Below are 14,027 nucleotides of genomic sequence, written 5' to 3'. Positions count from 1 at the left end.
CAATAGTGGTGCTAAAGAGGAGGAGCTATTGCTGTCACTAAATTAAGTGTTTCAATATTCTGCTATCAACTGTAAAGTAATATTAGGCCACTGATTTCCGCCTTTAAGAAAAATAATCTTTTTACAAATATTTTTATTAGAAAAACAGCTACACTTTTGACAACACGAGTGAAAAAAATGTGATCTAATACAGCCAAAATCCCTTTTTATTTTATTTAGATTTTGCTCACACCTTTTTCAGTAGTAGCTCAAAAGTGAGTTACATTCAGGTACACTGGATATTTCTCTGTCCCAGGAGAGCTCACAAACTAACAGGCAGATGATCAAAAGCAAATGCCGGCGCTAGAAGCTGTTAGCGCCATACTAGTGCCGGCATTTGCTACCGCCCCATGATCAGAGCCCTCAAGCGCATGAAACGCGCTCGAGGGCTCTTAGCACAAGTAGCATGCAAATGCATGCTAAACAGGGCTCTTAGCGCAAGTAGCCTGCAAATGCATGCTAATCAGCACTTAACACATTCATCCCCAATGATCAGTGTCCAGCGCACCAAATATTGGGTCGCTGGCCACGACAAACCCTACGCCAGCTCTGAGCTGGCGTTAGGGTTTGCAGATCATTGGGGAGGAATGATGAGCCCTACAAAATATCCAAGTGAAAAAAAACAACACATTGCTATCCACAAAAAAATAAAATAAAGCTGAGCCACAGAGAGAAAAAACATCTCATCTTGGAGCACAGACAGTGCTGCAAAACCAGCAACTCCAAACAACTTGGATACACTTTCCAATCCATCTGAGGAATGTGAGAATCAGAACCCAAACAAACCAGGAGATCAGGAATGTCAGCAGATGCTCTGCAGACAACCCACACTATTGGAAATGCAAATAAAATGGGGGATAGTAAACTTCTCAAACTATCAATTATCACAGCATGAGATCTCTGTACTCTCCAAAGGACTTTCATTTTGTATGTCCTGCAAGCTGGATGAAATTCAGCTATAATCAGACCTGAAAGAATTCTTTAGAAAATTCTGCTTTAAGGTACATCCCCCCCCTCCCAAAAAAAAAGAGACTCCGAACAGACTGGAATACAATTTTAAACAAAAGAACACATATCACCCCAAATGTTGGCCAAAACAATAAATTTGACAACTACATTTCAGGCATATGGTAAAATCACAACTTTCCAGTAAACAAATGAAAATTTTATACAACATTTCTCCACCAGAAAGAGCGGCGATAAAAACCCTACAAAACCACCAACGCATTGTAATCAAACCTGCAGACAAAGGAGGCTCTGTGGTGATTATGGACACACAAAAATACCTCCACAACTGCAGCTTCCACCCTTCACATACAAAAATAATCCATTATACACATCCAAGCCATAAGATACCACCATATCTGCTCTGACTCAGAGATAAACATCTCAAAATTCTGAATGAATCCTTCAAATAGAAAGGCTACAACCCCAAGATAATCTCCAAGAATGCTGCCTCCTCCCAAAAGATCATACTACAAAACTAAAATAGGGCCGGAATACAAGGACACGAAAAAACTATATCATATAGTGAACAAACTACTAGACATAAAACCGATCACCACAACCAATACCAGTATCCCATCTGCAGACAGCCTTGCTAAATACGTCAATGAAAAAGTTGCAAATCTACACAAAACTCTGCCTCAGGACAATACGGACATTGAAACCTTCATCAGTGAACTGGACCCACCCCCTGGTGAATACCCAGCAGACCAGATTTGGACAAAATTCGCTCTCCTAACTGCCGATACAGTTACCCAGGCAATCAAGAGGTACTCCAACAGCCACTGTCAACTGGATACCTGTCCCAATTACCTAATAAAATCCCCCCCCCCCCCAACGCTTCATAACAGACCTCACATCCCATTTAAACTTCATGTTTCAACAAGGAACCTTCCCTAAAGAAAAAGGCAACATCCTACTTAAATCAATACCAAAAGACACCAAGAAAAAAAACAAATGACATCACCAACTATCGTCCAGTAGCATCCATCCCACTGGTAGTCAAACTAATGGAAGGCTTGGTAACCAAACAACTTAATGACTACATAGACAAATTCACAATACTACACGAATCACAATCAGGTTTCTGCCCCTTACACAGCACCGAAACAGTACTACTCACCTTCTTAACTAAATTCAAGCAGGAAATAGCAATAGGTAAAAGCATACTTCTACTACAATTTGGCATGTCCAGTGCATTCGACATGGTCAATCATAATATACTACTAAGACTTCTAGACTACTTAGGAATCAGCGGAAACATACTCAAATGGATCAAGGGCTTCCTAACCACTAGAACCTATCAAGTGAAAGCTAGCACAAACATATCATCGTCTTCGCAACCAGACTGCGGAGTACCGCAAGGATCACCATTATCACCGATCCTTTTCAACCTCATGATGACCCCACTAGCCAAGTCCTTAGCCCATTCATATATGCCGATAACATCACAATACTAGTAAAAAAGCCTCGTTTCTGATGCAAATGAAACGGGGGCTAGCAAGGTTTTCTTCTGTGTGCATGTCCCTGCCCTCTGCCCTCTCTCCCTTCCCCTGTGCTGTCTGTCCTCTCTGTCCCCTCCCCCCTTGGAGTCGAGTCCTTCAGTGTTAAGTTTCCTGCTGTGCTGTGTTTGTGTTACAGAGATAGTGAGGGCTTCTGCCCTCTCTCCCCTCCCCACTCTGAGTCCTTCACTGTTACAGAGAGAGCGATTTGATTTCGTGCTTTTGCTGTGTTTTCCTTCACAGTTTGTGTTACAGAGAGAGCGAGGGCGGGGCAGACACTCATGGGGAAACCGGATATCTCTACCCCTTCACACTTCCGGCTGGAAGCTTCATTTAGAACGTTGGTGGTGCCTTTTATATATAGAGATATATCCCCTACAAACATGACCTGGCAGATCACCAATGAAATCAAGGTCAGTTTGATCATCATGGACTCATGGGCAAACGCATTCCAACTAAAACCCAACACAGAAAAGACACATTGTCTCATAATCTCATCCCAACATAACACATATAAACCCACAAACATAAACACCCCAGGTTACACCCTTCCTATCGCAGACAGTCTGAAAATCCTCGGAGTAACAATCAACCGGAATCTCTCACTAGAGAATCAAGCAAAATCCACCATAAAGAAAATGTTTCACTCAATGTGGAAACAAACGTGTGAAACCATTCTTCCCAAGGGAAATATTTTGCAAATTGATACAATCAATGGTACTGAGCCATGCAGACTATTGCAACGGAATCTATGCGGGCTGTAAAGAACAAATTATAAAGAAACTCCAGACCACTCAAAACACAGCAGCCAGGCTTATATTTGGAAAATCGCAATTTGAAAGCGCCAAACCCCTCCAAGATAAACTACACTGGCTCCCATTGCTTTCAAAATCTGCTCCCTGGTCCATAAAATTATCTACGGCGAAGCCCCAGGATACATGAAAGACCTCATAGACCTAAGACCTACCAACCAGAAACACAACAAGATCAGCTCGAACATATCTTAATCTCCACTACCCAAACAACAAAGGACTCAAGTACGAAACAACATATGCATCCAGCTTCTCCTATTTAAGGGCACAACTATGGAACGCACTGCCAAAAACAGTAACGGCACGGCCATCTAAAGTTCCGGAAAAAAATAAAGACGAACCTGTTCAAAAAGGCCAAACCCCACCGACCCAACATAAGAACCAGAGTACCTGTTACACAACAACACCAAGAACATAATGGACTCACCCCAACTCTCCCTCTTCCTACTTAATGCTTCCCCAATGTATCTACCATATATGAACCATACTCTACCACTATCACACTTGTACTTGTGCACACTTTGTATTTGTTCAGACCGGAACTGGCGAATGCCGCTACGGTACTATGTAAGCCACATTGAGCCTGCAAATAGGTGGGAAAATGTGGGATACAAATGTAACAAATAAAATAAAAATAAAATACCAGGGAAAACCTATTGCAGTACAAAGAAAAGAAAGCCACAGACAGAATCCCCTTTGTAGTGACATACAACCCAGAGCTAGAAAATTTGAGAAGAATCATAAAAGATTTACAGCTACTACTCCAGGAGAATAAACTACTGAAAGCGAAATTCCTATCCCCACCAGTACTGGCCTTCTGAGAGCCACCCAAATTAAAATACAAACTAGTGAAAAGCAAGCTCCCAATAGAAATTCAGAAAGAAGAGTGGCACACATCCTTGCAATATATTCAGCTGCAAACTATGCCAACACATTTCACAGGATCCCACAGTCATTCACAAAGGAAAAATATTCAACATAAAGGAATCCTTCACATACTCATCTTCCAATGTGGTATATATCATTCAATGTAAAAAGTGTGAAGATGGGTGCTATATTGGAGAAACAAGACAGATGCTAAAGATGAGATTTAATTTACATAGACATAATATGAAAAATGCCGGTGCCAACCAGGATGGCACCTCTGTGGGAGAGCACTTTACAAAATCAGGAACACTGTATCAATGATTTTATGGTGAAAATACTAAAAGGAAACTGTAAGACAATCCAGGAACTAAGCTTTGAAGTCAGAATGATTAAATATTTTGACACCCACCAGAAAGGACTTAAAGATCTGCTTTTTCTAGCCCATCAACCATAAAAATCCTACTGCTTTTTGTCATCCTCTTATCTACCATGCATCTCCTCCAGTCTCTCATCCACCCAGCTCCCAGATTTCTCACCTTACCCACCCCACCCTCTTCATGGGAAGCGTGTCATTTGAATGCTTTGACGTTTCACTTATATACTGTTATTTATCAACATTTGCGTATTTCTGATCTGAAGACGAACTGTTACTTACCTTCGAAAGCTAATAAAAAAATTGTTAGTTCAATAAAAAAGGTATCATCTTATTTTATTACCTTGAAAAGTGGACAAACACTGCTACCACATCACTCCCTCCAAAATAAAAGCGACTCGCTTGCAAGCATATCTTAACTCAAAAAACTTTTTTTACTTCTTATACATCCTTAGTTTCCCCTCAAACTAAATGCAGGCAGTCATCATCACCACCACCGCACTCTCTCCAGCAACAGGTGTGCAAACGCTTCCACAAACTCATGACCGAGAATAAACTACTTTCACAAGTTACATTTTTTTTCCTCACAACGTGGTCCCTTGATTTTACTGCGATTTGCAATTTAAGATGGCTATTAATGCGGTTCAGTCCCGAATGACCAAAAAGCCCCACTCACACACGTCTCTCTCCTTCCCCTTCTCACCTAGCTGGCGTTGGTCCAAAGGAAAACCCTCCTGCTGCTGCTGTTCCTGAGGGTCCTAAGGTGGCAGTGCCCGTGGATGCCCCAAAAGAGAAACCGGTGGCCATGTCGGGGACGGGGCAGCACAAGCTCACTCTGCAGGCAGCCCCGGCACCTCTCTACGGCCGCAAGAAAAGTGACGGGTAGCCGAAACGTGGTTTACCGCCAGAGGCCCGTCACAGGCCGCAGTAACGGCAACACAGAGTGGGTAATTGCGCACTAACACCAAACGCCGCAGATGAGTAAAACAAAACAAGGCCAGGGGGGGAAAACGCACGCGCCACACAGCTCCTCACATCCGTCGCGCGCCTCCGAACGCTCCAACCCCGCAGCATGATGGGATACTAATGAGGCCCGCCCCGACAGCGTACGTCTTAAAGGGATTGGGAGATTGGGGATGGAGAAATCTACTGACTAGTAAAGACGTCGAGGTGCTATGACTTGGTACACAATCAAGGGGCCGGGCGCTGTCCCCAAAAAAGGAGGATTGGGGAACCCCCCCCCCCCCAACCAGTTAGATTTTTAGGATATCTGCAACGATTCATGAGCTAACTTTCCGTGCAATCGAGGTAGTGCTTGTAAATCTTACTACTTACTACTTAGAATTTCTATAGCGCTACAAGGGTTACGCAGCGCTGTACAAGTTAAAACATAGGGAAGGACGGTCCCTGCTAATTCTTGAACGTTCATTGTGGATATCCTGAAAACCCGATTGGTTCCTGAGCCACAGAGGTACAGATCCCTGCACGGGCCTACTGGTTCCAAAAGTCTGTGGGGGTCATTATCATTATCAAGGTGGGCTTTGCATAACAGCCTATCTGTGCAGTCCGGTGTTTGTGTTTTTCAGGAATGTGATAACTCAGTTTATAAAGTTTGCTGAAGCCCTAACTTTACCATTTTTTTTTTTTAGTTTAGTTCAAAAGCGTTATTGAAATTTTTCAATCCAAGAAAAAAAAGGAACAATAAAGAACTAGTACATTAGAAATAGTGTACATTTATGTACTGTACAGCAACAGCTAGAAAGATTGCAAAAATAAGTCAATGGGCATCCAAAGTTGTTTCAGTGAAGTCAAATTTTATTTCTTTTCAGACACATGTAATTCGTATTTCTATTGGCAGACTGTATTCCACCAGAAAGATGGACTTTCAGTTCTTAAGAACATTCTGAATTCCAATGGCCATCAAAATGTCTATTAACTTAGGTTTACAGGTTGACAAAAACGTGAGTGCTGAGAATGTAGGATCACTATCGGGCTCATTTTCAGAGCACTTATACTTACAAATTTCCATAGGTTACTATGGAACTTTGTAAGCCTAAGTTGCTTTGAAAATACGCCTGTCATAAGATGTGATGGCCAGCTGGTGAAGAGCGAAGTGAGTGGATGATCCTGTACTACATTTTTTAATAGCACTAGGGAGTTTCATGGTCATTCACAAAACGCCTAGCCACCCACCTGGGGTTACCCCATGGCCACTTACAGGGTCTATCGCCAGCACAGCTCAGCTCTGTCTGCACCTGCCGCTTGTGCTCTACACTAGCACCCTCCTCCTACCAACTGGGTCACAACCGCCTCTGGGCAAGTCTCCCGCTCTCCAATTATCCCCAGTGATTTCTAGGTTACTGGAGCCACACTCCCAGTGGTCCCACAGTTCCCAGAAACACTCACAGACCCAACACACAAACCGCCAGGATTCTTTATCAGTCCAGACAGGCAGAGTCAACAATCTAAACAGGTTTATTGTCACACTACAACAATGAACAAAAAAAAAGTGTAATCAGCAAACAATAACAGGTATCTGAATCAGACCTGCCATCTCCCGCCAAAGCGGTGAAGTCTCCCGCTTTGATGTCATCGGCTGCTGCTGCTTCTCCCGATGCAGCAGTGGCGGAAAAACGAAAAGCAAACACGCAGAGCTGCAGCACTGCCTTCAGGCATGCACTGTCAGTTCTGCCGGTCCTCTGCCCGTGGAACTCAAAGTTGACGTCAGTGGGGGTAGAAGACCAGCAGAGCCGACCGTGGACGTGGTTGGCTGGTTGCTGCATATAGCACAGGCTGCATTGTGGTGGAGGGAGACCGTAAGGATCAGATGAAAAGTTGAAGCCAATTGGTCTCCATTTCTCCTTTAACAAAGTAAGCAAAATTGTAACCTCTGAGCTGCTGCATCCACAGTTGTCATTTTTATATTGTTGGTAGCATTTTTTTTTATCTCACTTATACTTTCAAAAATTGCTGGCTTGTGCAGTATACAGATGTACTCAGAGGAAGTATAATAAGGGAATAACTTTTCATAGGTAGAGTAGTAATTTGTTAGAAAGTGTAATCATTGTATCATTTGGAGGAGCTGGTTATAGGGACACCCTAGTACTGTTATATTGGTGCAGAGATTTTTCTTTTTCAAGGTAAACGGCCTCTAAAACAGACATCATGTTATGAGAATCAGGTGTTCAACATTAAGAGTTTCTATTTATTTACTTATTTACATACTTTATATCCTATAATTAAACATTAATTGGGTTGAAACCTGGGAGCACTTAAAATTTTTTTTCCCTATGTCTTCATCAAAAGAAATTCAAGATGACACAAGTTAGAGTGGGTGGAGCCAATGCAGAATGGGTGTGGCTGGGCGTGTACTAAAATCTGCCTCTCAAAAATCGGGACCCCTTGGCAGCTCTGCTGAATTATGGATCAATTGTAACACTAACTACAAATTTCAATACTGCCTAAGAAGTACCTGGGGAGATCAGGACATATAATTCACCTAGCTTCAGCAAAGAGACTATCTCTCTTTACTCACAGGCAAAGACTGAAGCAACAGTCAGCAACAACTGCTGGGCAATTTCAAACTCCAGGCCAATCAGAGCCCAGTCAACAAGTTTTTAAAGTATTCATGTTCAAGTGTACACAGCGCTGCGTACATCTAGTAGCACTTTAGAAATGATAAGTAGTAGTAGCATACAACTCACAGTACTGTAGATTCACTTCTTCACTAAGTGAAACTAAAAGAGGGCATGCACTTTTCTATAAAAGCTTTAACATAAAACATGCACCACCACCTGCTGGACAAACTAGAGAAATGCACTCAAAGTTAAAGGCAATTTTACAGGTTTTAAACAGACTATTCTGTCACAGTCATTAACGTAGACAGTGGAATGATGTAACAAATCCTAGGTATAAGAGGCATTTTAATAGTAGAAATCCTACCCCACCAGGTTAAATTTAAAGGTGACCACTTGGCTACATGTGATTAAATATGTCCTTGATTTTGGAGGTGTTCAGGTTAATAATCTGCTCTGGATCTTTATGAATGGCAATGCCTACGTATTTTAAAGCCTGATGAGTCCAAACAAAATTCATGTGTTGAAAATCAGGAGAGGAGAAATTATTTCAAAGGAATTATCTCAGATTTAACCCAGTTTACTTTATAACTAGAAAATTGAGAATAGATATAAACCAAATCAGTAAATGCTGGGATAGATAGTTGCAGGTTAGTGATAAATAGTATAGCATCGTCAGCATAAGCAGACAATTTTATTTGATGATTTTTGGTTTTAATGCCTTGGATATGAGGAGATTGGTGAATAGCAAAGAGAAGGGGACATGCCTGATGGGTACCACAGTGTAGGTGTATATCATTTGAGAGGCTTTCATTCACCAGAACCTTAGAGATGGAATTCCAGTATAATGCTTGGATCCAAGAAATAAAAGATTGTCTAAATCCAAACCACTTCAGAACCTGTAGTAGGAATGGCCATTCCACACGATCAAAAGCTTTTTCAGCATTCAGGGCCAGCCTCACCACAGGCTCCAACTGGCAATGTGATTAACAGCATGGAATAATCTCAGGTTATCCCTGATATATCTATTCTTCGTAAACCCTACCTGTGCAGGATGTATGAGCTGTCCAATTATCTTATTCAGTCTTTCAGTTAGAATTTACGCAAGGATTTTGTAGTCTAGATTTAGAAGGGAGATAGGTGTATAATTTTGAACTTTACAGGGATCTCTGCCTGGTTTAGGAATAAGAGTTATAGTAGCTTCAGTAAAACGATGTTGTCAATCTAGATGGGCTTTAATAAAATTATAATAGGTTAGGAGGTGTGGGGCAAGAAGGGAACTAAATCTTTTGTAAAATTCCACTGTTATGCCATCTGAGCCTGGGTCTTTATTAGCGGCCAGAGAGAAGATAGCATAGATCACTTCCTGGGTGGAAATAGGATTGTCCATATTTTTCTTGGAGAGATCCATTTGCTTCAGATGTAAATAGTGAAGAATAAAACTCAAAGAGGGCAGTCTTATCAGTAGGAAAGTTAGCAATCTGTGACCTTGTTCAATTTGCAAGGTAGAAATATATTCTCTATTCCTTTTACCTTTTAAAAATGTTGCAAGAAGTTTGCCTATTTTACTGTTACCAGAATAATGACCAGCAGATTGAATGAATAATTCAGATCTAGCTTTTTCTGGGAGTATAGAGTTATATTTATATTTGGCCTTGAAAGTTTGATAATAAACAGATAGAACAGGAGACATCATATATTGAAGTTCTACGTTTTTAATATTTTGATCTAAGTCTTGTAGTTTCAAAGCCATTTATTTACATTTCCAGACCATGATACTAATGATTTATCCCCCAAGGGAGACTTTATACGCTTCCCACAGAGTAGTGGTAGAGATTTCTGATTCATTTATAAGAAAGAATTCTTTGTTGAAATTAATAATCCTAGCGAGGGATTCTTCATCACTCAGTACAGCACTGTTTAATCCAGGGCTTTTTTTTAGGGGGTACTGAGTACCGGCACCTTTTCCATTGTCTGCTAAAATTGACCCATGGAACCCAAGTTTTAATGATAGAACTCAGGCTCTACACACCAATTCTGCCTTGTCATAGATTCTGTGACTGGTTGCAGGGGGCCCCGGCCATTATGGGGTGGGTCCCTCAGTGATCTCCCCACTCCTGAAAGGTGGCCTAGCATTTGAGTACCAACACCTTTTTTGCTAAAAAAAACCACATTGGTTTAATCCAGCAGTGTTCCTTGGTCGGCTGCCACCAGGGCCGTGCCTAGGGTCTCTGGCGCCCCCCTGCAGACTATCAGTTGGCTTCCCCCCCCCCCCCCCCCGTGAAAATGATCACGCCCCCCCCATGAAAATGATCGCTCACCACTTGCCACATTGAAAGGAATTGTCAGCAATATTCTTAGAAACAAATTGCTATACATTGCAAAATAAGATAGCAGATGTAAATTCTCAAAGTGGACATATTCCAAACGCTAAAATGAAAATAAAATGATTTTTTTCTACCTTTGTTGTCTGGTGACTTTCTTTTTTCGATCATGCTGGTCCAGTATCTGATTCTGCTGCTATCTGTCCTCTTAACTCCATTTCCAGGGCTTCCTTTCCATTTATTTCTTTACTTTTCTCCTTTCTTCTTCATTTCTTGCTCTATATCCATTTCCAGCAATTTCTCCTCTCTCCCTGGGTCCTGCCCTCCCATCCATGTCTATTCTTGTCCCTCTCTGCCCTTCCCTCCTCCATCCATAGCCAGCAATCCTCCTCTCTCCCCTCCCCTCCATTTCCAGCAATTTGTCCTCTCCCTAGGCCCCCATGTCCATCCTTGTCCCTCTCTGCCCTTCCCTCCTCCATCCATAGCCAGCAATCCTTGCCTCCTCTCTCCCCTCCCCTCCATTTCCAGCAATTTGTCCTCTCCCTGGGCCCCCGTGTCCATCCTTGTCCCTCTCTGCCCTTCCCTCCTCCATCCATAGCCAGCAATCCTCTCTCCCCTCCCCTTCCAGCAATTTGTCCTCTCCCTGGGCCCTGCCCTCCCATCCATGCCTCTCTGCCCTTCCCTCCGCGCCCTGGGGCCTTTAAATCTTTTACTTCCGGTCGCAGCAGCGTCAGTGAAAGCGGAGCGCTGCCGACGTCTCCCTTCCCTTCGCACTCTTGGTTCCCTCAGTCCGCCTTCTTCTGACGTCAGAAGAAGGCGGGACACTGAGGGAACTAAGAACGCGAAGGGAAGGGAGATGTCGGCAGCAGTAGCATAGCTAGGGTAGTTGACACCCGGGGCCGGTCATTTTTTAACACCTCCCCCAAATCCAGTACTAGGCATACTGAGAATACAAAACACTCACGACCTATAGAGCAATTCTACCATACCATAAGCAGTCGTTTCTACGAGTCACACAAGGAAAAGGAAAGCATCTTAAGCACTACAGTGAGCACTAGAACATCAATTCACCTATTGTAAAACGAAACCAGACAGAATAGTACAGATCGTCGATCCTGCACAGTCAATGCCAATTGAAAGCCATGTCTTTTTCACAAACACAGATACACCCTAATCCACTATAGAATAAGTAATCATAAACTTTCTATTTAGACAAAAATTAAACTGAACCTCCGATGCCAGACTCTGCATACAATGCAACACCACAGAAACAGAAAATGTCTCCTAGTACTGTGCAAAATATAAAGATAGCAGATGTAAATTTGAAAAAACTAACAAATACCAATCACCATTTTACAAATTAACAAATAGAAATAAAACAAATACAGAAAATAAAATAATACCATTTTATTGGACTAATACATTTAGCTTCCAGAGGCCAAAATCTCCTTCCTCAGGTCAATACAGTATAGTGCTGTTACAGTATCCTATCCTGATCTGAGGAAGGGGGTTTTGTTCTCTGAAAGTTAAGTCAAAATGTATTAAAATTAGTCCAATAAAAAGATTACCTTATTTACATGTTCTATTTATAAACATTTATTAACACAGGTAAAATATTGTATCCTAAAGCAAAATAATAAAAATATATATTTACAGTTTGTTGTCTTTGGTTTCTGCTTTCCTCATCTTCTTTTCACAGTCTTCCTTCCATCCAGCATCTGTCTTCGCTCTCTCTCTGCCATCCAGTGTCTGCCCTCTCTAAAGTCCCTTCCATCCACATCTGCCCTCTATTTCTGCCCCTTCCATCCACCATCTGCCCCAGTCTGCCATCTCTCTCCCCCTTCCATCCACCATCTGCCCTCTCTCTCTCCTTTCCCTCTAGCATTTGCCCTCTAACTCTGCCCCCTTCCATCCACTGTCTGCTCTTTCACTCCCTTCTATCCACTGTCTGCCCTTTCTCTCTGCTCCTTCGATTCACCATTTGCCCTCTCTCTTTCCCCCTCCCATCCATTCAGGGTCTGCCCTCCCTCTCACTCCCCATTCCATCCAGGATCTATCCCCCCTCTCTCACTGCCCCCCAGTGGCGTAGTCAAGGGTGGGCCTGGATGGGCCCAGGTCCACCCACTTTGGGCTCAGGCCAACCCAGTAGCAGCACACCTATGATGTGCCAGGCAGGCAGGGAGGGATCCCTAAGCCTCATCAGCCAAAAACTCCCTACAACTGTCCCTCCTGCATACAGTACCTTGTAAATAGCAGATCTTCGCCTGCAGCGACTGATACATACTATTTGCACCAGCCCCACAGACTTCCCTCTGATGTATTCCCACCTATGCGGAAGCAGGAAGTTGCATCAGAGGGAAGGCTGTGGGGCCAATATGAGCAGTGTGTATTAGTTGCTGCATGCCAGGGAGGGAGGATGTTTGAGAGACCAAATGGCATGCAGGCGAGAGAGGGAGAGACCAAATCACTTGTGGGACTGGGCAAAGTTATTCTGCCCACCCATCCTGGGCCCAGGCCCACTCAAAATTGGGTGTCTGGCTACGCCCCTGCTGCCCCCTCTATTTGGCTCCCAGTTCCCACCTGCGGCTGCCCCTAGTTCCAGATCCATTGATTCTCCCATCCACCCCTACCCCAGGCATGACCCCATTCTCCCTCCTGCTCACTTTTCAGACCCCAGTTCCAGCTCCATGCCCCTTCTCCCATCTGTCTCCCACCCAGTCCCTTCTGCCCATCCGAGTCCCCCTCACCCCATCTGTCTCCCACCCAGTCCCTTCTGCCCATCAGAGTCCCCCTCACCCCATCTGTCTCCCACCCAGTCCCTTCTGCTATCCGAGTCCCCCCCACCTTCACCCCATCTGTCCCCCACCCTCACCCTGCCTCGTCTTCTCCCTGCCACCCGGTCTTTAAAAAGAAATTGCTGATGCGATAGCGAGCGCAGCACCTAGTGTGCAAGAAAAAGAAGCGGATCCGATCATCTCATTGGGCCTTCCTTCACTGTCCCGCCCTAGAGGAAATAGGAAGTTGCGTCAGAGGAGGGCGGGACAGTGAGGGAAGGCCCAATGAGATGATCGGATCCGCTTCCTTTACTTGCACATGAGGTGCTGCACTCGCTATCGCGTCGGCAATTTATTTTTAAAGGGCTGGTACGGGGGGGGGGGGGGGTGCCAGGAAGAAGAGCAACGGGAGCGGCGGCACCCCCCTTTCTGGTGACACCCGGGGCGGACCGCCCCCACCGCCCCACCCTTGCTACGCCACTGGTTGGCAGCGCTTTAACTGACGCTGCTGTCTGCTGCGACCGAGGTAAAAGATTTAAAGGCCTCGGCGGCGCGGGGCAAGGGTAAGCACCGCGGCGGCGCCCTCCAGAGGTGGGCGCCCCCCTGCGGTGCTTACCCCGCTTACCGCAGCGGCACGGCCCTGGCTGCCACCCGGGGTGGATCGCCACTGCGTACCCCACCCAGAATCAGCATCCCCCCCCTGAGTGCAGCGGTGGCAACGCCCCCCCCCCCCCCCAGGTGCATTGCTCTTACCTC

At 44.3% G+C, this 14,027-nt stretch overlaps 1 protein-coding gene across 1 annotated transcript in view; it reads right to left on the bottom strand.

The window, feature by feature from the left end:
- Positions 1-5,645, bottom strand: part of NUP58 (nucleoporin 58) — a 220,622-nt gene extending 214,977 nt beyond the window's left edge. The window contains exon 1 of the mRNA XM_030200320.1: positions 5,302-5,645. Within this exon, the coding sequence (XP_030056180.1) occupies positions 5,302-5,405 (104 nt within the window). The 5' untranslated portion in view covers positions 5,406-5,645. The remainder of the gene's footprint in view (positions 1-5,301) is intronic.
- Between the last annotated feature and the right edge of the window lie 8,382 nt (positions 5,646-14,027).

Source organism: Microcaecilia unicolor, chromosome 4 (assembly GCF_901765095.1).
Source record: "Microcaecilia unicolor chromosome 4, aMicUni1.1, whole genome shotgun sequence".
NCBI classification, from domain to species: Eukaryota; Metazoa; Chordata; class Amphibia; order Gymnophiona; family Siphonopidae; genus Microcaecilia; species Microcaecilia unicolor.
This window is presented reverse-complemented; position numbering and strand designations above follow the sequence as displayed.